The 23,884-nt window shown below is 48.1% G+C and overlaps 1 protein-coding gene across 1 annotated transcript; it reads right to left on the reverse strand.

Moving 5' to 3' along the window:
• Positions 1-9,342: 9,342 nt before the first annotated feature.
• On the reverse strand, positions 9,343-13,964 carry HEY1 (hes related family bHLH transcription factor with YRPW motif 1). Its single transcript, XM_086965917.1, has 5 exons — positions 13,697-13,964; positions 12,418-12,493; positions 11,912-11,995; positions 11,694-11,775; positions 9,343-10,485 (listed from the first exon to the last, which is right to left on the reverse strand). Exons 1-5 carry the CDS (start codon positions 13,780-13,782, stop codon positions 9,896-9,898), a joined length of 918 nt encoding a protein of 305 aa, XP_086822043.1. The 5' UTR covers positions 13,783-13,964; the 3' UTR covers positions 9,343-9,895.
• Positions 13,965-23,884: the final 9,920 nt, after the last annotated feature.

Here is a 23,884-nt window from a genome sequence, read left to right on the forward strand (position 1 = left end):
GGAACTACGGACTCAACATCGTCTCCTACGCCGACGATCCCGACTGATCCTCGCCCTCTCCAACGAAACAACATCCACAGAGGAATGAAGGCTGTTGCCACCTGGATGAAGAGCAGCTGTCTCAAACTGAATTCGGTCAGGTCTGAAGTCCTCATCCTGGGACCCTCACCCTCAGCTTGGAACAACTCCTGGTGGGCCTCCACACTGGGAACCCTGTTCACCCCCAGAAGACAAGTCTGGCTTCGGTGTTCTGGATGGTCTGGAGTTTGCAAAGCAGGGTTTGTTGATAGAGGGCATTTCCGTAGTTCAGTCTGCTTGTTATGAGTGCATGGGTGACAGTTTTTCTGGATTCGGGGGGATCCATTTGAAGGTCTAACGAAGGATGCAGAGGGTGAAGAAACAGGTGGAGGTGACGGCGTTGACCTGTCAGGTCATAGTGAGGGAGGAGTAGAGTATGATGCAGAGATTCTGGGTGTGGTCTGTGGGAGTTGGAGTTGCTGAGGGCAGTGGGCCACCAGGTGTTGTCCCATGCTGAGGGGTGGGTCCGAGGATGAGGACTTCAGTCTTCTCAGAGTTGAGTTTCAGGCTGCTTATCCAGGATGCAATGTCTTTCATTCCTTTCTGAATGCTGAATCTGGTGGTGTGAGGATCCTTTGTTAGGGAGAGGATGAGCCGGGTGTCATCGGCGTAGGATACTATGCTGAGTCCATGTTGTCTGACGATGGCGGCGAGGGGGGCCATGTAGATGCTGAAGAACGTGGGGCTGAGAGATGATCCTTGGGGTACTCCACTGTTGATCTCTGTGGGTTCGGAGATGAAGGGCGGGAGTCTGATTCTTTGGGTTCTGCCAGTGAGGAAGGAGTGGATCCAGTCGAGGGCGGTACCCGGTATGCAGGCGCCATGGAGTCTGGCGGTGGGAGTGCGGTGGGAGATGGTGTCAAAGGCTGCAGAGAGATCTGGTAGGATGAGGCCCACTGTGTGGCCCTGGTCCAGGAGAGTGCGGATGTCATCTGTGGGCGATGGGCCTCCATATGTTTTACAAGCTACACCCACCCAGAACTTGTAAAAATTTGTTTTGACCTTGTCTCTGCTAATGTGTCTCTTTCTCCTTCTGTTTTAGTAGTTAAGCCTTCCAAAATTGTATGGGGCCTCAATACCTCCTTCGTATGGAGTTCTACTTGTCAGTTGCAGCAGCTCCATAGACCAAAGCTGCCAGCTTTGAGAAATGTCTTCTTCATTTGATTCAGAATGGGAGGACTCCAAATACCTCAGTTACCGAAGATGGTGAAGGACACAAAAGGCCACGAGGGACTGCAATTCCCAAGCCTAATTTTTGTACATTTGGGGGCTAATGACCTGATAAAGCTGGCTGAAAGTGAGGGAATCCATTTTGAATGGGTTTGCTTGGTTGAGTTGACCATTTCTTAATGCTTTCATTGTATGGACCCACATAATACCTCTTCGCAAGTGGGATGAAGTGTGTCAGGCCAAGGGCTATCAATGTGTCTGTGCAGCGACTCAATGCAGAAATGGCCAAACTATGTCCGGGGCCTGGCTGCCTGAGGAATATTCCTCAGAAACTCATCAGAGGTGAGCAGACGTTCCATCGCAATGGGGTGCGTCTATCTGACTTGGGGACAGACATGTTCATCGAGGCATTTGGACATTTATACAGTCTCTCTTTGGTCAGAAAGGCGTAAGACTTCATTGCGCTTTTGTCGCCGTGGTGGAATAGCGGCATTCAACATAAACTCCTCACAGGGATAGAAAGTTTTCTACACCGAAATACCTCTTAGGACAGCACTGAGGGGATGAACAGCAACCCTTAACTCTGCAAGGGGACATCCACATCAGCTTGTAGGCATAGTCTCACAGTCACGAGTGCATGACCCCATTTGACAGCTTGGTGTAAGGGGGGCTAGATCATGGCAGGTGGTCCAAGATACAAGGTGTTGGGAGCACCGCAGGGATATAGGTGGTTTCACGTGTATGGTCCACGCAAGCATGCAGAAGTTTAGGATACTCATCCCTTAGTGCTTGGACATTTCAGGGAATGACTTCATCGTAAATAGATGCATGGTACAATCATTGCTATGGTTTGCAAATATTTTCTTTAAAGTGTTATTCACACATTTACCTTATAGGCTTGTTAACTATTAGTGTGATTCTCAAATCGTTTACATTTTGCTGCTTGTGTTTTATGATTATCATGTTTGTATGAGATTGCTAATAAACATAACCTTTTACCCATGGCCAAGTAGTAGTGTCTTGTCATGGATTTGGTTGAGCTGGAAAGGGGCGTGGTTCAAGCTGGGAGGTCTCCGGCCACTATGATCAGAGCGCTAACCTGTAGTTGTGTGCGGAGACAGTGGGCCGGACATCACAAGGGGGCGTGCCCCCGTGCTCTGCGCCAGTGGAAGGGGAGGTGCCATGAGGGCAGGAAGTTCTTCCTGTCCATTGTCTTGAGTGATGGGAGAAGGGGCAGATAGTGCTTCCTGTGACTTATCTTGCGGACGGGGACAAGAAGTCACAGACATGAATACATGACTTCCTGGTCATGGCGTTGCAATGTCGAGGGGTGCTTTAGGGTGGCCGATTCATGGCCTCCCCCTCTTTGTTGGACCATTGCGACACCTGGACCAGGAACCGCTCAGATCTGCATGTACTCACCCACTCAAGCCCTTTGATTGGTGGCAGACCAGTGGCATGCAACACCGACTCCTAACAGAAAAACAAAGTTTTCTACACCAAAATATCTCCTAGGACAGCACTGAGTGGATGGACTGCAATACTGGGTCAGGGTCGGATTAGCAAAACGGGCAATCAGGAATGGGCCGATGGGCGGATGCCTGAGTAACAGATGAGGGACGATTTTTTTTAGGACCTCTGCTAACTTCCCACAGTGCCCCACTGGCCCCCCATCCCACCACCCTGCCTACCTGCCCAAGCCACTGTCATATGAGGCCAGGCAGGGCCAGGTGGGCTAGAAAAGCATAGTGCTAAGTTTAGAGGAGCGGAGGGCAGAGATGCTAGGTCTTGCAGCGCCATCTTTGGGCGGTCTATATTGAGGCTTTGGCATCTTAACCTTGGCCCGTGTGGGCCGGCCCCACTCTAGAAGCAGCACACTTCCTTTGCCCCTCCTCATCCAGCTGCTCCAGTGAGGCCATGGTGAGGGAGGAGTGTGAAGATGCTAAGAGGCCAGATGATGTTGTAGCCTATGCACCATTTCTCCTCGCCCTCCTTTCTCCCCTCTCCTCCATGTGGCCAGCCCAGAAGCTGTGTCCTTTACCTGATCCTGACCACCTTGGGGTTTCACGTTCAGCCCATGGAGAGTGAGGGAAGGGGGTTGTGTGCAGAGGTCTCGCTGGGAGGTCGGGTATTTCTCTGCTCCCACTGGTGCGATTCTCACCTCGGCCCCATGGGGCCAGCCTGGCCAGAACTAAAGCAATGTCTTTCCTCTGACCCACTCCTCCGCCAGGCCTTCCCACTTAGGTCATAGTTGGAGGGGTGAGGTGTGTGCACAAAGGTTGAGAGGCCCCAGGTGTTGTGGCCCTTTTCACCTCGGACTGGCCAGCCTAAATCTATTATTTAATTTACTAGCACATGCCCAGTTTTTCAGAGTGACATGCCTTGCTGGAGAGATCTGTGTTCTTCCTAGACACAGTTAAGACCGTTCCTAAATTAGCACATGTGGTTAGTGTGCCTGCTGCAAGGAACACCGTCTAGCTTGCCGATCACTTGTATATATTTTATGTAGATAGCTCGGTGAGTTACTTATTTTGTCATGGACGTCCTTTAGTTACTTGCCGCGCAAAAAGTATAATCAGGGCTACTAGAATTTTTCCTCAGGAAAGGACCAAATTACGTGGCAAGAAAATGCAAATGATGGTGCATAACGTGGTACATTTTGTTACAGTATTGCTTCCTTTTCTCTCCTTTTTAAAAATTGTAATACTGTCTGGCTAAATGTTTCACCTTATTGGTATAAGCTTACAAACAAAATACTCCAATAAAACACCTGAGAGATGAGCAGTGAGCCTTTGCGAAGAGCCTTCCAATGCGCAGGAACACGTCATGCCATGCTTTTAGTAACTTTTGAGCCAATCGAGTTAAAAACAAATTTTGGGGGTAAAATCTGCGGATTATGCAGTGAATGATGGATTAAAAGGAAAATGCGGCAAATCCATAATTGTGAGTAAAATGCAGCAGCCACCGAATTGCATAAATCCAGTGACTCTACATATAATCCTTCCACTGCAGCACAGTGAGCTACGAACCAGCATCAAGAAGTTGCATACACTACAAAGCATGGATTTAGAAACATTTTTTTTAATCAGTCTTTCTTTATTCTAAGATTGCTATAAAAAGTTCCTTTGGGTAGTAATAAAGTTTCATTAGTACATGCAACCCCAACCACTGTGTGATGTTTAAAGTTGGCTGTGTTTCTCTTGACCAAGCACTTTTAACATATGGTGCCAAGTGCCAACCAATATGGAAGATATCTGACTTTGTGCACCTTGTTACTCTCGTTGTTTTAAGCAATTTCCAATATATTGATGTAATCAGTTGAATGATTCATTCTCGTTGTACAATATATGAGTGTGATGTAAATCCCTCTGACTCCCTACACTGGAACAATAGCTCCACAAAATACATTAAAATAAAAAATATATGTATATACATGTCACTTACATATAGGGGTTGAACAAAGTAAATGACTTGTCTACAAAATATAGTTTCTCTTAAGCGTTTGTGAAGCGATGACAACTGTGCACCTCTAGATCCCTCCACTGCACTGGCATCTAGGTGTCAGGCTCCAGATATCTCCCAACCATGATGAGATGGCAATAAAAGGAGAGGTGATGGCCCTTTGAGTGAGGCCTTTCTGATGGGCCATGCTGGACATGAAAATAAGAAACCTCCCTCACCCACTGCAAATTGCTCCGCTGTAAAGAAAGCAGACAACCTGCGAACACTGCTGGATGTGTTCCAGCACTGGCAAATTTTAGCAGAACAAACTGAGCATATTTTATTGGGGCCAGCCCGGATCCCAGGTCCAGCTCAATAACAGCTGCCGGGTCTACGATCAAGATGGATCCCCTCTTTTCCTGCACTGTACCCAAATCAGTGGTACTCATTTTATCAACCTCAGTACTATGAAAGACTGAATGTACTGGTCGGAAATTAAAATGTTGACCATGAGGTCAAACACAGATCCCTGCAGTGGCTTCATTAGCCCACTGCATCACCCGACCATGCTTCTCATCATGAGACTCTGCTCATGCTGCGATTATGTTATTAGAAAAAAGACTTCTGTGAGCATTAAAGTGCAGTTGGTAGCTGACGCAGGTCACACCAGGAAGGAGCAGTAGCCTGTCTGCACTCACTGCCTGTCACCTGGTGATGGACTTACCTGGCCCACCCATTGCCTGAGAGGCCTGCTGATGGCTGGAGTCCACACCTGCCTACTACCCATTGCCTTGACACCTCACCTGCATGCAGCTTTTGACACACTGCCAGCACATACTTTGTTGCTGAGCTGACACCTCCCCATGGTTTTCCTCCTTGGAACCCTTCCATAGCACTACCAGCCCAGCCCCTGAGTTGCCATCTTTACCAGCTAAGCAGGACAGGACACAGGGAAGAAAGCTATCAACTTTTTCTTTAATATGGCCAATGGTGAACTGCCATGTACTGTCTGGCGGCTGCACCGGTCTCTAAACCAGCCATTTTATCTACTTATGGTGTTTTTCCTGGATGGTGACATGACGAATTTCACTAAAAAGGCCCCCCCCCCTTCTTGCTCTTGCGGACTAGAAAAAAGGTACACCTGTTTGAAAGAGTTTGGAAGTTATATATTTTGATGGCTGATTTCTAAACCCTTAGTTACAAACATTGAACGTGTATTATGGAGAGAACGCCAGATAATCTCTCCTACTTCCAATTTTAAATCACCTTTGCCTATGCCAGTCATTGGACAGATTTACAGACAGGCTACAGCAAGGGTAGACATATTAACCAAGAAATGTTTTGTGAAAGATTGCACTCCATGAATGTGGGCCACTTTTTTGACATGCCTGGGTCAATTTTTGGTCCCAAACCTGCTTGAATGTTATGATCGTCATGCTTCTGTGAGGTTGCTAAGAAACATGACCTTTTACTCATGGCCAAGTAGTAGTGTCTTGTCATTGATTCGGTGGAGTTGTGAGGGGGCGTGGTCCAAGCTGGGAGGTCTCTGGCCACCTATATACGTACACGCATACTAACTGGCTATCAGTAGCTGAGAATGTGGATACTCCTTATAAATGTAGCTGGGCACCTGAAGGGTGGCCATATCTGTTGAAGTGCATAAGTACAATTATATTACCTGATGCTTGGTTTCTGGAGTCTCACCGCCCTTTAACTGAGCAGGTGAAGTCTTAGCATACATGTTGCTGACCATCTGGAGACTGGCATTGCATAGTTCTGGACACGCGGAGGTTAACATTACTCGATGCCAGACATGAGGAGTCTATCTAACCCCGTTATGTCATGGATGGGTTCTAGAGCCCGCCATTGTTATTCTGACAAAGTACTCTTTAAATTAAAGCACATTTTTACCGTTATTTTGATCCAATTTGCTTTACAGAGCACAACTTCTGAATCATTTTCAAAAACCGCCTTTTGGGAAGGGATTTTATATCCCACCAGGTTCTGGCCTGTGTTACTGGGTTATAGTGCTTTGAACCATGTCTGTTACTAGTCAAAGTGCTTCAAAATGCAGCTGTTGCTTCTCTTTGTCCCATGAGTTTCTTCCTGGAAAACCCCCAACCCACAAACGAGGAGGCGCCTTAACCAAATATTTTACCGACATTACAGACACAGAGTTTTTATTTTATACAGTGGTAAATGGTTCAGTTAGTTAAGCGCTTGCCGCTGAGACATGCGGTGATCTGCGGGTCTCAAGTTCACATCCCCCTCAAGGCTGACTCGGCCTTCCAGGCTTCCGCGGTGGGTAAACTGAGCACCCGTATTTACATAACAGTAGCAGCAGCTATGGATTGAAAGCCTCACTGTCATTAAAGCGGGAAAATGTTGGCGATGGGGAGAGGGTCTGGGCAGCTGTCGGAGGTTAAAGCGGTGTTCACCCTTGTTTGCTAACGACCATTGGGAAAGACCCGAATTATCTGAACGGGACAAGACATATCAAGCTAGCTTTTTCTCTCAGAAAAGTCACAGATTACATCCTGAATAACCGTGTAGAAAAAATGAGTCGTGAAAGTAAATTCGGTACAACCACACCTACACCTACACCTACAATGTGAATTTGAAGACCACAGCTGCAGAACAGGTTCAAGGTGACATTACTTGTGTCTGAACTACCGTCAAACTCAAAATCAAAGGCCACTTCTGGTGACTCGGGGAGCAATGCTCCAGTTAGGTGTTCTAAGTACAGAAAAAGTCAAAAGTACACACCCAGAACCTTTTACATGCAAGCACTTAGACCTTGTTCAATAACAATTTAACTGACATCCCCAATAGGAATATATTTGAAGAGTGGTATCCAAATACGTTAACGAAAACTCTAGCTGTGACTAGTCCACGTTTTGGCCTTTAGTCTGCATTGGCGCTTTCCTAATTACCATAAAAAAGTAGGGCGCAGGCACTATATTAAGAAACAACTCGGATTGTAAACACTGCTGTGCTCAGAGGAGCCGAGCCCCGTAGCACAATGAAGAGCAAAGTCAGTGACTGGCTGCTGGCGGGGGGTTGCGGGGCGTCCTATTTTAGAAAAATACCGGGCCTGCGAAGCCAACGCGCTCTTAAAAAAACACTGTTCCGTCTAAAAGGTCACATGCAATGCTCATTTGAAGGACCTCTGTCTGGTTACAGTTGGACACTGCCGCTCGCACACCAGAAGGGGGCGCTCGAGCTCGCACGCCTTCTCTTCAGATCTGAAGAGGGCTGCTTAGTGCACATCAGTCAGTCAGTCAAGTGACCAGGCCTAGCAGCTGTTGAAGCTGCCCAGGCACGTCAAGATGACCCTGAATGGACGTCCTTTGCACCGTCTGTGGGGGTTATAGTTTTAAAGACATCAAACAGCAGTCTCCTAACTGATCGGAAATTACGCTTTGCCGCTTTATTTTGTGAAATTCCAAGCAGCGCGCGTTTCGCAGTGAATGCGAACATACGGAAAGTCGAGGCCCTCTCTTAGTATTGCAAAAGTACATAAACAGACCGGTTTTTTCTTCACAACCCCAAGAAAGCTCCAGGTAACTTCTGGGTACGCACTCCTAAAATGAACCCTTAGTGCATTCCAAATCCGGGCACAGTAGCCCTATTACTGCTTCTGTTTCGTTTGATAATTGGAGCATAGTGTTAATTTCCTTACCATTGCTAAATAATGGCCTGTATATTTACTTTGCAGTATCAACACAGAGCCTGGACTTTACATGTATGTACATTGATCTGTGCCTTTGAAGAAGTAACAATATTCATCACGAAACTTGTCTTGGCAGCGATTGGAAACAAAAACAGAGACCAAACAGAACGTAAAGTCACTGAAAAGCAATGTCCATTTCTTTTTACACATTGGAGTCCTGGTGCCTTGCAGTGCCTCTCAAAAATGTAAATTTTCCTGGCCTTGGGTCAGAAAGGCTAGATTTGATTAAAGACAGGGAGGCGAGTAATACTATTAACATTGACATACTGTGCGGGGGCAATACAGCGCACAAAAGAGGGCGACCTGCACAAAACTCCTTCAAACATGCTCCAGGCCTTGTTCATATTTAGGGGCCTGGGATGAATATTTAGTGTTCCCATAAAACGGAAAGATGAGAGGAAGGATTCACCAAACTGGTGGTAGAACAATCAGCCGTGAGGCACGTTTTTTAATTTGGACAATATTTCACGAGGTAATAAGGAGATTCTTAATGATACAATGTTAGGTCATTATTTACAGTGTGAAAAGTGTGTACTACTCTTGGCTCACAAGGCCCTGATTTGCGGAATAGAGAAATAAAGTCTGCATCTAGGTTGTGTGTTTTTCTTTTATGTCTTTTGATTTGTTTTTTAGCTAATTAAGACCGGCACAAATGTGATCACTTTAGTGATATGGACACCCCTAGCAAACTGAAAAATATTAACTAAATCAAAAATCCAGGCAGAATCTAAAGCAACTAAAAGGATCACATTTTTTAACTAAAACTTCCCATTGTCACTGTATGTGTTTACGTACGTTTCCTTTTTTTCAACAACATAGATATTAAACAGACTGCCATGTGTATGCGTACACACATCCAAATAAAAACATAACATACCGCTGCATAGCACACCTCTTCACATGAATAAAACAAGAGTAGGTAAGTGTGCACATATCTTTTACTGGTTTCTTCTTGATTGCAACCGATAAATCCGATTTGTCAACGCTTAACTCAGAAATATAAAATTCAAAATATACTTTAAAATCAATATTTTCTTCTGATAAAACATCTTTTAAAATATTACAAAACCAACTTTCCAAATTAAGCTTTAACTGCAGTGGTCACCAAAAAAGTAAGACTAGAGATAAGATGTCTATAAGACGTGACGTGTCCTGGGAAGAAAATTACCTGCAAAAAATGGCAAAATGTCTGAAAATAAATTCAAGCAAGTTAAATAAGAAAGATAGACCTAAGTCACATACGTGTTAACATTCTCTATTGCAGCTGTGAACATTTTAGCAACTAGTTAAAAAAAACTGCTGCTGCTTAAGAAAGAAAATCATATTTCAAATGTGTTTACAAAAGTTTGTTGAACATTGTACCATTACCCTCCCTTCCCACCACAAATGTCAGCAGTAGGAAACACATTAAGTATAACCCAGCACAGCTGGATTTTATAATCCGTTTTAGCCCATAAACTGGTACAGAAGTTCTCAGAAAGCCCCAATCTCTGTACCCCATGGTCTGTAGGGCTTGCCAATGTTTGATGCCTGCGCTGGTCCAGACGGGCTCAGTACATTTGGGGATAGCAGGTGGAAAGACCCAAATGAAAAAGGGAACGCAGTTAAGGAGGCCATGGACGATAACAGAGGGCCAGAGAGTTTTGAAGAGGCAACGACCGGAAGCACCGACGCCAGGTTGCCATTAGGGGGCACTCTTAGAGAAGGGGTGTCCGGGTGTGAGGAGGCGGCCACCAGCCGACTTTGGTGATGTGCTTCTGTGGAGGGGGCTGTCGTGCTGGTGTTGTTGTGGCCGTTCTGCGCCAGCATCAGCGGGTGGGTGAGGTGAGGGTGATGTCCAAAGCCGGTGCCCCCCCAGGGGATGTGTCCGATGCCCGTGTGCGCACTGCTGGCTGCTTCCCGCTGCGAGGCGTAGTTGTTCAGGTGGGAGACCAGGCGCAGCCTCAGGGGGTCGGAGGTATCCAGCCCCTCGATGATGCTGAGATACCGCGCCACTTCCGCCAGGCACTCTCTGAATCCCAAGCTGCGATAGTCCATTGCCAGAGCGTGCGCATCGAAGTAGCCTGAAGAAGAAACGAGAGGCGCTTTGTTAAACACAATTCCCTCCAGCGCTGAAGAACCAAATTCCGAGAACAGAGATGCGATTCAGTTCAGATATTCATGCCTGTATTAATATTTACAACGTACGAGAAAGTGCACAGACATACAATAGAGGCAGCCAACATACTGCAGCCAAACAATAAAACTTCAATAACAAAACAGATAGAGGTACAGTACAGATTCGCTTCACAAGAAGAAAAAAAACAGCTAAATATTTTCACGCGAACCATTTATGCCAACCAGAAGGGCCACGCCAAGCGCCTATGGGCAGTTTCTAAGCCCACTAGTTACACCCGGTTTCTCAGAGCTTGCTTACGCAAGTACCATTTCCAATTCTCGACCTTTACTTTGAACGTCGTTTTAGTGGCTCCTCGCGCAGGCAACGGTGCGCTAGAGAGAAGGGACTGGAAATATCCTCCTTGGTGTCAGTCCGCACACAGAGGAGACATGGCTCAGACCCGTGGAAAATGCATGCGAGTGGCCGGCGTCAGCCCACCTGTATCCGTGAGGCAGGCTGGCTCACTCATACATGACACGTACATTAAAATCACAGTCTCTTGAAGGATTGGGAAGGCGGGAACCTGCCGCGGGACGGCAATGCTCCCACCGAATGCAGTAATAAGCAGTGAATAGAATAGATTGCTGAATACTTCTGCCAGCAGCCGTTACATCACCAGACACCACCGTGTAGCAAAAACACTTGACTGGGTGATTATTTCAACTAGTGTTAAATCTGTCAGCTAGTTTCCGCTCGGAAATTAAACAAATATATTTGCAATGCAGAGTAACTGCCTAACTCAATTTAAAGAGCTAAAAAAAACTCAGTGTGTGTATATATTCTAGGCTAAAATGTACCCCGAAACCAATGTATTGCGACAGTCAAGCTACAAAAATGTATCATAGCTACCGGAATGGAAACTTGGCAGTGACACAGTAGTAAAATACATAAATGTATCTGCCAATAGCGCTGTCTGCTCCCAGAACAGAGCGTCTGCCCCACCGGTCGAGGACTGTGTCGACACTCCGCCTGCAAGTCCACAGGACTGCTGGAGGGAATGTCGGGATATTAGTCAGGCTTCAACGTTTCCGAAAAAGGGGCCTGCGGACAAACTAGACCCTGGATTTACCTCCAGAATAACCAACAGTAGCGGCTACAGAAAGAAGCACTCACCCTTTCCGCCCGCGGCATGCAGCATCTTCAGGTGGTCCACGGTCATCTGCAGAATCTCGGCCTTTTCCAATTTGGCGGAACCCTTTGGGAGAAACGTGCAGAAAGGTGCGGTTTAAAGTGCAGTTCAGTCGTTGACATAGGCTGCAAGCATCAACAGTGTCTGACATCACTGCAACTGTGTGTCCAGTTGTCAGGCCTAGAGCTCGTGGATTTCTTACCTGTTTCTCAAAGGCACTGGGGACCAGTCTTCTTAATTCGGACAAACTGTTGTTTATTCGATCTCTGCGGCGTTTTTCTATGACCTGGAAGCCAATGACAAGAAATGCCGATTACTCACAGAGAATACACTCTTATGTTGATTTGTATAGTGCACTGATCAACCAAGAAGGTATCTAGGCGCTTGGTGCTTTTACAAAGACCCTGGTCTTCAGCTTCTTGCAGAAAACCTGGAGTGTCGTTCCATTAGCGACCTCCAATTTTGCTTTTGCGGATGCGAGGAGTTGTGTGTGAGTGAGAGTGAGGCAGAGGTAGGTGTCTAGTGTGTTGGTGAAAGTGTATGCAGCCCATCAGGTATTCTGGCCCTGTGTTGTGTGGGGCTTTGCATACGTGAACTGGCTGAGCTTGTCCATGGCTTTAATGAGCGCCCTGGGGCGAGGTGTGGTGTGATGTGGGCGCGGAACAGGTGTGCAGGATCGTGAAATCAAAGGCCTCTAAAGATACTCACCCCTCGGCGCCTCTTCCTGGCCAAGATCTGGGACGAGGTGGAAGGAGACATAGAGCCCGGGAACGAACTCAGGTTCCTGAAATCAAAACAAACACAACAAACTCGTGAACTTTGTGTCCCATGTGAGTGGGTAACAAATAAAGGCAACTGCAGAATGTCAACAGTGAACACCGTGAGGGGATGCGTAATCTCTGTTGTGAGAGGCTGTGAGGCACGGGTCTACCCCAGGGCACTGGATTCAACATAAACCGTTGCCCCAGGCCATGATCCCTTCCAGGCTACCCTTCATTGATCTGAGGGGGGGGGGGGGTATCGCAATTTAAGAGTTTCTACTAGGCGGGTTCGGACAGGACTGTGTGTGTCTCCACTTCTCTACTTCCATTTCAAGCAAGGTACACACACTCCCATACTGCCCGGTGCAATTCACACCCAAGGCTCTATTAAATGAAAAGGTGCGGGCCTGTGCCGCCTGCACCTGCTGAAAAGTCAGCATGTGCAACACAGAAGAAGAGGGCACTAATTAAATGCACACGGACCGGTGCAAGAGCAAATAGTGTTTATAAGGAAGCAACAGAAAAAGAGAAGCGGGCGCAAGGGCACTTGCTCATGAAGACAGTGTTTCAATCAATATACGAGTCATTTTGGAAGTAAAAGAGGAGAGCTTCCAAGTCATTGCCGGCGGACGTTCCGTTTATTGTGGATGGGTCCCGTAAAAGGTTTGCACCAATCCACGTGTACACCCACGAGTTTAGAGGCCCCGAGCCGTGAATAAGCATGCTCATGTTCTTATCGCGAAGACCGGGCGTCGCCAGCCTGGCCCCGAAGCACTGGGTCAGAGTGCCTCACGACCTCTGCTAAGGGTCGCACGCGGAGTGAGCAGTGGAGTACCCCTAAACCGCCTCTCCATTCCGAAGGGGAATAATCTAAATAATAGGGGTCAACAAGGATCCATCGTTGGAAAGTAGGGGCAGGTGAAGCTCTCCAAAGAGTGCACAAGGCAAGGGGGGGCCGCTCATGGTCTCATCTATGTTTAATGGATGAGACCCCATTAAAACCATTAAAGTCAGCGGAGCATAACCACTTGGGATGATGAAGTTCATTCTTTTAGAAAGTGATCCCCTTTTAGTATATGAGGCGTTTAGATTTTTAGAAGGCAGACTATGACTCTAAACAACATGACAGTCTGCAGGATTTGACAGGCACATTGTAGTTCCCGTCAGCTGGAAGGTACCCCGGTGCTAGAGGTGCGCCCCGCGCGCACTGAACGCTAGCCTCTTACCCATTCTCGTCGGCGCTCTCCTTCTCCACCTCGATGTTCTCGTCCAGGTCGCTGTCGGAGGAGCTGTAATCGTGCGTCCTCTTCATGGTGCAGGCTGAGGGTGGACGGTGGTTAAAGCTGCTAGTGCTGGGCTGACAGTGCCCGGCGTGTGCGGTGGTGCGATCTGTGCTGCCTCCGTGTCCCTGCGGCGCCGCTCGCACTCTGCACCTCCTTCGGCTCTGCCTCCGGTTAAAGCCCGGCCGCCACTTTCCCACGCTCCGCAGGGCTGCGGGCGGGGCGCGGGGGCCGGCGCCGCACTATAATTACTCCATTGTGCGCCGCCAATTGTGCTTCCCTTTCCTCCTGATTGACGCCGTCAGATCGGCCAATGGCGGCACGTGGGCACCAGGGGCACTGGAACACACCCCCTGCACAGGGCAGAGCGGCGGCGCTGGAGGGCCGCAGCGCAGACTTCGGATACTTGAAACAGAAGAAGGACAAGGCTTCTCCGCCACTTGTGAGCTGCACTTTAGTCGCAGCTGAAGACAAGCGGGTCAAGACATCTCAGGACCCATAGAGCGCAGCACTTCTCAGTTCAGAGTAGGCGCGATTAAATGCTGTGCAAAGAAATCGTCCCAACACCCTTCTTTCTGAATAGAAAAGTGTGCAATGCTTAATTAAAGACCTCTGTTTTCATCGTGTGTCCTTAAGACAGACAAAAATACAACGCATTCTGACTAGCATCCTTCACTTATAAAACGAGTACCTTACTGGTGCAGAGGAACGAAGGGGCTTATTTACAAACTCCTTGCGCCACTTTTGCGTCATTTTTTAACATAGGAAAAGTGACGTACGGGTGGCCCAAGAGGTTTGTAAATAAGCCCTGTAGGGGCAGATTTACAAGCCCAGTACGCCACATTTGCGCCGCCGTTGCGCAACTTTTGTGACGAAGCGGAGGAGCAAAGCCAGCGCCATGCTGCGGGGTATTTACAACGTGATGCATCTAGGGAGATGCGTCACGTAAACCCCTGCGCCACATGTAGGCGTTCCGGCTTAGGAACGCCTCCGAAAAGTGGCTGAGTGAAATCTACAAGATTTCACTCAGTCACTTTTATGGCCATGCTGTATCAAAACCCTGTGCCTGCTTGAAGCAGGCGTAAGGATTGACGTAGCACGTTAGGAATAGGGCCCCCCCGAGCCTTGCTGGAGCTGCGTCGTGACTCCAGCAATGCGCCGCCTTTCCGCCGGGGGAGGCGACACGCATCTGCCCATCCGTGCGCCAAAATGCGGTGCATCAGTGGTGGCACAGGGGTGGGCAGATGCGTCGCAACTCTTCTGGCGCATCCCCACTGATTAGCAGAGATGCGCCAGAAGTTGAAAATCTGCCCTGTAGTGTTTCGACTTCCCAACTATGGCGATTCCTGTTATTGTATTGCGACATTTCTAACGTCAAAGTACAGTGCTTTAAATGGGCCGGTACTGAGTACAGGGCATTTTTTTTTATTTTGAGAGGAAGAGTATCTGCACTTCTCCAGAGTGATGTAATACGTTTAATTGGAGAGTACCAGCCCTTTTCAGAAAACAAGAAGGTGCTCCAGTACAGAGTACCCGCACTTCTATTTTTCCATTTCAAGATAGAATCAATCATGATTTTCAAAGGGAGTACTTTAAGGGAGGTGACGTATCTTCAAATAAAGCGATGACTACTTTGTGTCTGCATTTATTAAAATTTAAGAAATAAACATACCATAGCAAGCAGACAGTAACATAACTGTAAACTATATTTCAGTTCCCGAGGTCTTGTCCATTTTCTATGTCGTTAGCTATAGCTTGGCTTCTGATAGCTGGGCAAGGGAGACGTTCCCCGCCCACGCTTACGGTGGTTGGTCGGGCCGCGGGCCAGTCAGAGGAGTCTGCGGGTCGGCTGTTAGCACGCGCGGGCCGTGGGAAAGTTGCTTGCAGGCGGTGGGAAGGGGGCGGTGGCCGGCGGCGCTCGGATGAATGGAGCAGTTGCCTGCTGAGGGCGGGTGGCGGGCGGCCTGTGGCTCCACCGTGTGAACCTGTAATCCGAGCGCAGGCAGCGGCCCCAGGGAGAGTGATGTGCGCACAGCGCTCGTACAGGAGCTGACTGGCTTGGGTATGGCTCGTTTAGAAAATCACAGGCGTGTCGCAGTATGGGAGTCGGTGCCACGCACCAGCGCAATGGAACACACGTGGCATCAGAGCCCCCCTCCCCCCTAGAGACATGTTTCTACTTCATAACTATTCTAAAATACTGCGATGCGTGACACGCAGTGCTTTATTAAAAGGATTTCTGGAACTCTGAAGCTTTGTGATGTAAACTGGGAAGCACAACTTTGTATTCCTTGATATCGTGACACATAAATAGTGCGAGACTAATGTTTGCAGTAGGATACATTCAACTTGGTAGGGTTGCTAGGATGCAATATCACAGGGGAGTTCAGAGGTGTTAGAGTTACCACAGTGAGAATGAGAAGGCGAGGAGGCTGTTTAGCACTCTTTGGATCAAGGTTTGCAAAATGAAAGCTTTTATACAAATACACCTGTAGTTCTAGGTAGGGTGACCAACTGGCATTGGTGCAAATTCAGGACGGTGAGTGTAAAAATTCAGGACAAAGGGTCAAAATTCAGGACACTAATTCAGGACAGGAGGTCAAAATTCAGGACAATAGGTACGTTTTACAGACACATCAGAGGTCGCGCAATAGTATATAAGTAAGCCCAGCCATTTCCAAACATATTCAACCGTTTGCAAACCTATCCATCATATATCCTTCCATCTATCATTTCACTCATCCATCCCTTCATCCATCCCCTCATCCATCCTTTCACTCATCTCCATTATCCATCCATCCATCCATCCATCCATCCATCCATCCACCATTTCACCCTATCCATCTGTACACTTATCCATCCACTCTTTATCCCATCCATCCATTCACTCATCCATTCAGCCATTTACCCTTTCACCAATCCAGCCATCCTTTCACTTACTAATCCTTCCACCCATCCACTATTTTAGTCATCCATCCATCCTCCCTTTCTCTCTCCATCGACCCTTTCACTTAGCCATCCTTCCTTCCATCCATCCATCCACCCACCCATCCATCCATCCATCTACTCATCCACTCATGAATCCATCCATTGATCCTATCACTCATCCATCTATCATTTCACTCCTTCACACATCTATTCATCCTTTTGTCCATCTACCCTCCCTTTCACTCACTCATCCATCCTTACATCCACCCTTTCACTCATACGTCCATTCATTCACCCTTGCACTTATCAATCCATCCATCATTTCACTCATCCACCTACCAACCCATCATCCACCCAACCATCCACCCACCCACCATCCACCCACCCACTCATCCATCCTTTCACCCACCCACCATCCAATCCACTGATCCATCCTTTCACTCACCCACTATCCACCCACCCACTCATCCATCCATCCATCCTTTCACCCACCCACTCATCCATCCATCCATCCTTTCACCCACCCACTCATCATCCATCCATCCTTTCACCACCCACTCATCATCCATCCATCCTTTCACCCACCGACTCTCCATCCATCCATCCTTTCACCCACCCATCATCCATCCATCCATCCGTCCTTCCCTTCATCATCCATCCTTCCCCTCATCATCCATCCTTTTCCCTCATCATACATCCATCCATCTACCCACCCACTCATCATCCATCCATCCTTCCCCTCATCATCCATCCATCCTTCCCCTCATCATCCATCCATCCTTTTACCCACCCCCTCATCATCCATCCATTCCCTAATCATCCATCCATTCACCCTTCCCCTCATCATCCATCCATCCACCCTTCCCCTCATCATCCATCCTTTCACCCACCCCCTCATCATCCATCCATCCCCTCATCATCATCCATCCATCCTTCCCCTCATCATCCATCCTTCCCCTCATCATCCATCCATCCATCCTTTCACCCACCCATCCATCCATCCTTCCCTTCTATCCATCCCCTCATCCATCCATCCATCCCCTGATCCATCCATCCATCCCCTCATCCATCCATCCATCCCCTCACCCATTCCCTCATCCATCCATCCATCCCCTCACCCATCCATCCTTCCCCTCACCCATCCATCCTTCCCCTCATCCATCCATCCCCTCATCCATCCATCCCCTCATCCATCCATCCTTCCCCTCATCCATCCATCCTTCTCCTCATCCATCCATCCTTCACCTCATCCATCAATCCTTCCCCTCATCCATCCTTCCTTTCATCCATCATCCATCCTTCCCCTCACCCATCCATCCATCCATCCCATCCATTTATCCTTCCCCTCATCCATCCATCCATCCATCTCCTGATCCATCCATCCTTCCCCTCCATCCATCCACTCCATCCATCCATCCATCCTTCCCCTCATCCATCCATCCTTCCCCTCCATCCATCCATCCTTCGCCTCCATCCATCCATCCATCCTTCTCCTCATCCATCATCCTTCCCGTCATCCATCTTTCCCCTCATCCATCATCCAGCTACCCTTCCTCCCATACATCCAGCTATTTACATTTTCTCTCCATCCTTCCCCTCACTCATCAATCCATCCATCCTCTCTCATTAGCCATTTATTCAATCTTTCATTCATCCATTCACCCTTTCACTAATTCATCCAGCCATTCACCCATCCCTTCACTTACTTACTCGCCGACCTTTCCATATTAATTTTGAGCTGAGCCCTTTTGAGAAGAGGCCCATCAAGAACTTCACCCTCGCTGCAGGGGCCGTTCCAGGACTGGGACGGAAGCCACCCAGGGAGGAGACAGGATCCACCACAGGGGGGACAAGAGCCACCACAGGTGGGGGTGGACTGGAGCCATCACTGAGGGGAAGGCAGGAGCCATCACAGGAGAGGGAACACAAGGGTGGGCATGCAGTATTCTAGTATCATCTTGGGCTCCTCTCCTGCATAAGACAACGAGAAGACAGACTCTCTGTCCAAAATGCCATCCCCCACTGTGATGTACAGTACTTACAGGAGATACTCTAAGAGAACTGATTGAACTGATTGTCCTCCATACTTTGTTAATCAGTGTGGGTGCGATTGTGCCATTTCTTTATTTTCTTACATTATAGACTGCATGTTTGAAGAACCGAGGTTTGCTTACAATTTAGTGACAGTAATTACGCTCTGTGAAGAGAACCACGTGCTGCCTCGGTGTAATCAGGGGTGTAATCTGGCCGGGTCTGAATGTTTGGGGCCCTGGGTAGAAATGGAATGTGTGAGCCCCCCTCTAAATAGCAGAGACATGACACATTCAGGGCTGTTTGCATGTGAATAGATGTCGCTGCTCCTGAACCGGCAGCCCCTCCCTCTCAGTCACCTTCGAAGCACCTCTTAACAGGTCATCAAGGGCTGGAGGTGTGAGGGTTGCCATCCCGCTGTGCCTCTACAGTGCTGGGGGGCATCTGAGGAGCTTTGGTGCAGCATCGGAGAGAAGAAAAGAGGCGGGTGCAAGCTGTGCCGGCTTTAGGGTGAGGCAACCGGTGCCCTGTTAAAATGACGGACAAATGGCGTCCGTTAAAGATTCCTTCACGGACAACGGACAGACGGCCGAAATTACGGACTGTCCGTGAAATTTACGGACGGTTGGTCACCCTAGTTCTAGGTGCACAATCTGCTTTAGATGAACGGAACACAAAAACTTTATTATGGGCAGGCTCATACCTACCAACTTGAAGAACAATCTTAGTGTGAGTAGGGGGGCGGGGCATTGAAGGAGGCGGGGTCTCTAGCCGAGAAGTACCTAGGAGGCACTTTTGAACCCCACCCCGCCCACAATCCACCCCCCCCCCCAAAGAAAAATCTTACTTAGGCTGGTGCCAATGTCCTGGGGTGTTTTCACACCCCTTTGCTTTATTTGCCAGTCTACCACGTTAGAATCCTACTCAAGTTGTTGGTAATATAATCTTTGGGGAATACAGCAGTAACGTAATTGGTGTAACGCAGCCCCCTGCGGCCTTGGAGTGTGAGGGGGCACCCTTCTGAGGGCTCCCATTCAGCACTATGTATAAATATCTGTGAGATACAGGAGACTCAGTGGCCCTTCACATTCTTCATTATGCCACTGATTGATGCAAATCTTTGCAGAAAAAATTAGAAAAATAAGCATACACTGTACGTGTGCTGAATGCTCTGTTACTACAAGGCTGCAAATGTACCCATTTTTAGGTCAGTTAGGGCTGGCCTTGGGCATGGGCGACCTGGGCCTAGGCCCGGGGCGACAATATTCCGAGGAGCGCAGCAGGGAGCTGTCTGATTCAATGTCATGCACATAGCAGCTCTTCCATCCCACTTGGTCTCAATCGGGTCCCGTTAAATACTTTGGGGCCCATTAGGATGGTGGGGCGGATTGCCCGCGCCAGCCTGGTGGAGGCACTCTGCCCGCCATCCGCACCTAAATCCCCCCCTGCCATATTAGGATGGTGGGGAGGACCGCGGCGGACGGAAAGACCGTCTGCCGCTTGCCGTCCCGGTCGCAAGGTGTCTATTAGACACCGCCAGCCATATTATGATGGGCTTTGTTAGATGCCTCGGAAAGGCATGCTGTCTTCACTCTGGGGGGGCCCTGCGGACCCCCAGAGTGAAGGAGAGGTGGGGGGGTGCACACGGGGGGTACCTGTGGTACCCCCAGCATTTGCATACACGAAGCAGCAGGCACAGCGCGGTGCCTGCCGCTTCGTGTATGCAAATGCATGCATGCATTTTTAGCATTTTGGCAGGCGGTGCAGAGAGCACCGTCCGCCACAATGTTAAAAATGAGGGATGTGCCCACCACTGTGGCAGGCGCATCATAATCCCCACCACGGGACCCCCGCACTTATGGCGGGCGGTCCCAATCCCTGTGAGGATGGCGGGCAGGCAAAGTCCGCCCGCCATCCTAATGACCTCCTTTGTAATCAGCCCTTTATATACCTCATTACTTCCCATTGGTTCGCTCCATCTTTACTCTTCTTTGGTGCTTTTTAACTGGGCAGCACAGGCCATGCATCAGTTCCGTTCCTTTAGTGGAATATGGACATAGCACTGATTAATTAAACTTAATTAGTGCCCGTCTGCAGCTCACTCTATGATTGAAGCACTAATTTCATTGACTGCCGCCACCTGGGGCCGTATGATGGTGTAGGCGCATTTTTATTGTGTGTGCCGGGCGAAGCTTTAAAATGGTGCGCTCGGCGCAAACAGTGAAAATTCGCCCTATTACCATGAATACGCTGCCCTTAGGGCAGCCACGAACATGCGGTGCCCTGTGGGCAGCGCATTAACGTGAAATACAGAGCAGCAGCTTTGAAGCAGCTCTGTGTTTCACAGTGCAGGAGGCAGCCCTCCTGCACTTTCAAAGGGAGTTATACATCCCCTTGCAGGCGGGTGCAACCAGTGACTACACCTGCCTGCAAGGAGATGTCTGGGGGGATCTGTAGGACTCCCTTTACCCACTGCAGATGGCTGTTCTCAGGAGGCGCACTGACAGTGCACCACCTTTTAAATGGCGGACTGTCAGTGCGCCATCTGAGGGCATCTTTGCCTCTGGGCTCTCATCGGCAATTCAGCGCGGGCGCAGAGGCAAAGGGATTTCCCTCGTTTGCCTGGGGCACGCCTCCATGCAAATGAGGGAATGCCCTCTGAAAGTAACACTGGCGCTTGAAGTGCGTCAGCTCTATCAGTATTACAGAGGGGGCCACACAAGTGTCTGCGGCCCTTCTGTAATACTAGAGGGACCCAGGGGTGCACAAAGCAGGCGCAAACGCCCGTTGCACCCCTGGGGCACTTTATGTAATACGGCCTCTGGTTTGTTATTGTTTGCCTGTTGTTGGTTGCCTCGCCTTCCCCACCCACGTTGTTGCTGCTACCAACTCCAGTGATGTTGTCCATTTTCCATTGGACTGACAACATTGAATGCTTGAGGTATAATGTGGACCACACATTAGTTTTCAGTATTGATTTACGAAGATAAGTTCAGTTTGTAGATCTACCTCTCCCGTTGTTTTTATTTCACCCTGATGGAACACTGCAAAGCTCTCTAAGAATGCTTGCAAGCAGCGGGTGCCCTGTGCATCAAAGCGATAAATACGCAGTGTGTCAAAAGATGACAATATATCATTTGGTGGCCTGCAAGTGTGACTAAAACTTTGCTTGGCTGGGAATCACAAGAATACATACACACTCCTGAACGTGGTGCATCAGTGAGGTGCTTGGTTTGATCACAGAGCTTTCTCCCTGCAACTTCTAGACAGTCTGCCTGTTGCGCCCTCCTTGCCCATCCTCCTCCAGTTCCCCTTTCCTCTCCCAGCAGCTTGAGCTGCAACAACCAATTGCCATTCAAGCAGGAAGGGCTGGGAGCATTCCTTTCCATTCGCATTTTCAGGGGACAAATAGGTTCAGAGCAAACCTTGAGGCGCAGAAGAAAACGTGGCGGGATACCTTGCTCCTTCCTCCTTTGCCAGAGGCCTTTCTTTCTTTCTAGAACCATGTCTCAAGGGAACCTGGGTGTATTGCATCTCTATGGTTTCAGTTTCGACAGGGTGCCACTCCTGTCTTGCTTGTTTCCTTAGTGTGGGTCTTCTGTAATGAATCGGAAAGTTGTATTACTTGATTGTTTGCTGTGTACAAGCTGTTAAATGGTACCATCCATCATAGACGTTTTTTTCTTGCCTCCATTGTTCCCCCTTCCTGTCATTGTTGCTCGTCCTCCCAGCATAAAAAAGCGTTATTTTCAAACGTATAGCCATGTTGCCAGCAGCATCGCTGCTGACAACATGGATAAACAACATTCGCAAAGCCAATAGTTCTTGCACAGGCGAGACCTATTGACTTTGCCAATGCTGGGTATTTGTTAATTTGTACATTTCCTAAAAAGGTGTTTTAGAGTGTAGCATAGAGACATCCTTGTGTCACCATGTGCACATATAATTTCAGGCAATACAAAGATTATTTACAGGTTTATGTCGACATGTTAATGTAAGTACCAGTAATTGAGTGTTTTCTAGTACTTTGTAAATGTACAGGAATTTATATAGCGCAAATCACCAAGCGGTTTCTAAGCGCTTGCTTAGGGAACCCGTCCTGGTATTCCCCTGTGAGATAACCCCGGCAGGGTATCCGCTAGGTGAAAGCCAGGCATCCCGCAGCGAGGGACCGTTGTGGACATTAAGCAAGCTATTGCCCAGAGTCGCAGAGTGTGAACCTGTGAATCGAGTAGGCACCGGAGCGAGAATTGTCGAGTCTATGGACATTTTAGGACTCAAGACCCCGCCGAGCCGGGATTAAACCCTGGTCCCGGGCTGACCTCTGCTTCCAGGTCTGCCTCCTCTAACCAGTGAGCCACACTTCTCCATTTAAATTTATTTAAATTGTATTTGGTGCTCTCCTGCTTTTGCTGTGCCTTATGGGTCTCTGCAATTCACAGAGTGTTAAGACACCTTTGGCGGAGCTATTAAAACAACGTCCACTTCTTTTTGGGGACAGAGCCCATTTGATCACAGTTCAGATGAAGTTAGCCACTGGGTATTTTTATTTTATGGAGTTCAATATAGGTTCTCCAGTTTTACAACATTCAATTGAAGATAGTTAGAAACAGTGGTTCAGTATAATATGTAAACAATATCAAATGTACTTAAAACCAAGGAGCACTTTAAAAGCACAGGAACACGTCTCTCTCTCGCTCTCTCTCTCCAGCAAACTTACCATTTGCTGTAGCTGAAGGTACTCAAAACAAAAGACATTAACAGCCGTGAAGGTTAAAAGGGCCTTGATAGAAGTTAGACAAATGTTAAAAAAATTAGTTTCATGCAAATGATTTGTTCATTTCTTTATAACTCACGTTTCAAGTGTAGCTTCTTGAGCAATTCTGACTTGGATATCATTGGTGACTGAAAAGTATGACAAAAAATAACAAGTGTGACCTCTACATGAACTAATGCATCCAATGATTTTCATAAAAATACAAACTTCTACAGGGAAAGATAAACCAAAGAAGCAAAATAGAGAATTTTCTTATATTATTTTTTCAGAGATCGCTACATTGTTTTGCCAGCACAGTTCTTGGTACTAAAGAAGCTTGACTGTCTCACCCAAATGTAGGTGCACCACACATGAAGAAAATGGCATGATCACTCTTATGCCTCTGAAGGGTTGTTTCC

Source organism: Lissotriton vulgaris, chromosome 4_1 (genome assembly GCF_964263255.1).
Source record: "Lissotriton vulgaris chromosome 4_1, aLisVul1.2, whole genome shotgun sequence".
NCBI lineage: Eukaryota > Metazoa > Chordata > Amphibia > Caudata > Salamandridae > Lissotriton > Lissotriton vulgaris.

What these genes read in the sequence shown, in the direction of transcription:
- HEY1 (XM_086965917.1), bottom strand. Translation starts at nt 13,782, where the DNA reads ATGAAGAGGACGCACGATTACAGCTCCTCCGACAGCGACCTGGACGAG. An exon ending in GAGAGCGCCGACGAGAATGG is followed by an intron (nt 12,494 to 13,696) that starts GTAAGAGGCTAG and finishes TTTTGATTTCAG; the next exon opens with GAACCTGAGTTCGTTCCCGG. An exon ending in GCATGCCGCGGGCGGAAAGG is followed by an intron (nt 10,486 to 11,693) that starts GTGAGTGCTTCT and finishes TTTCTTCTTCAG; the next exon opens with GCTACTTCGATGCGCACGCT.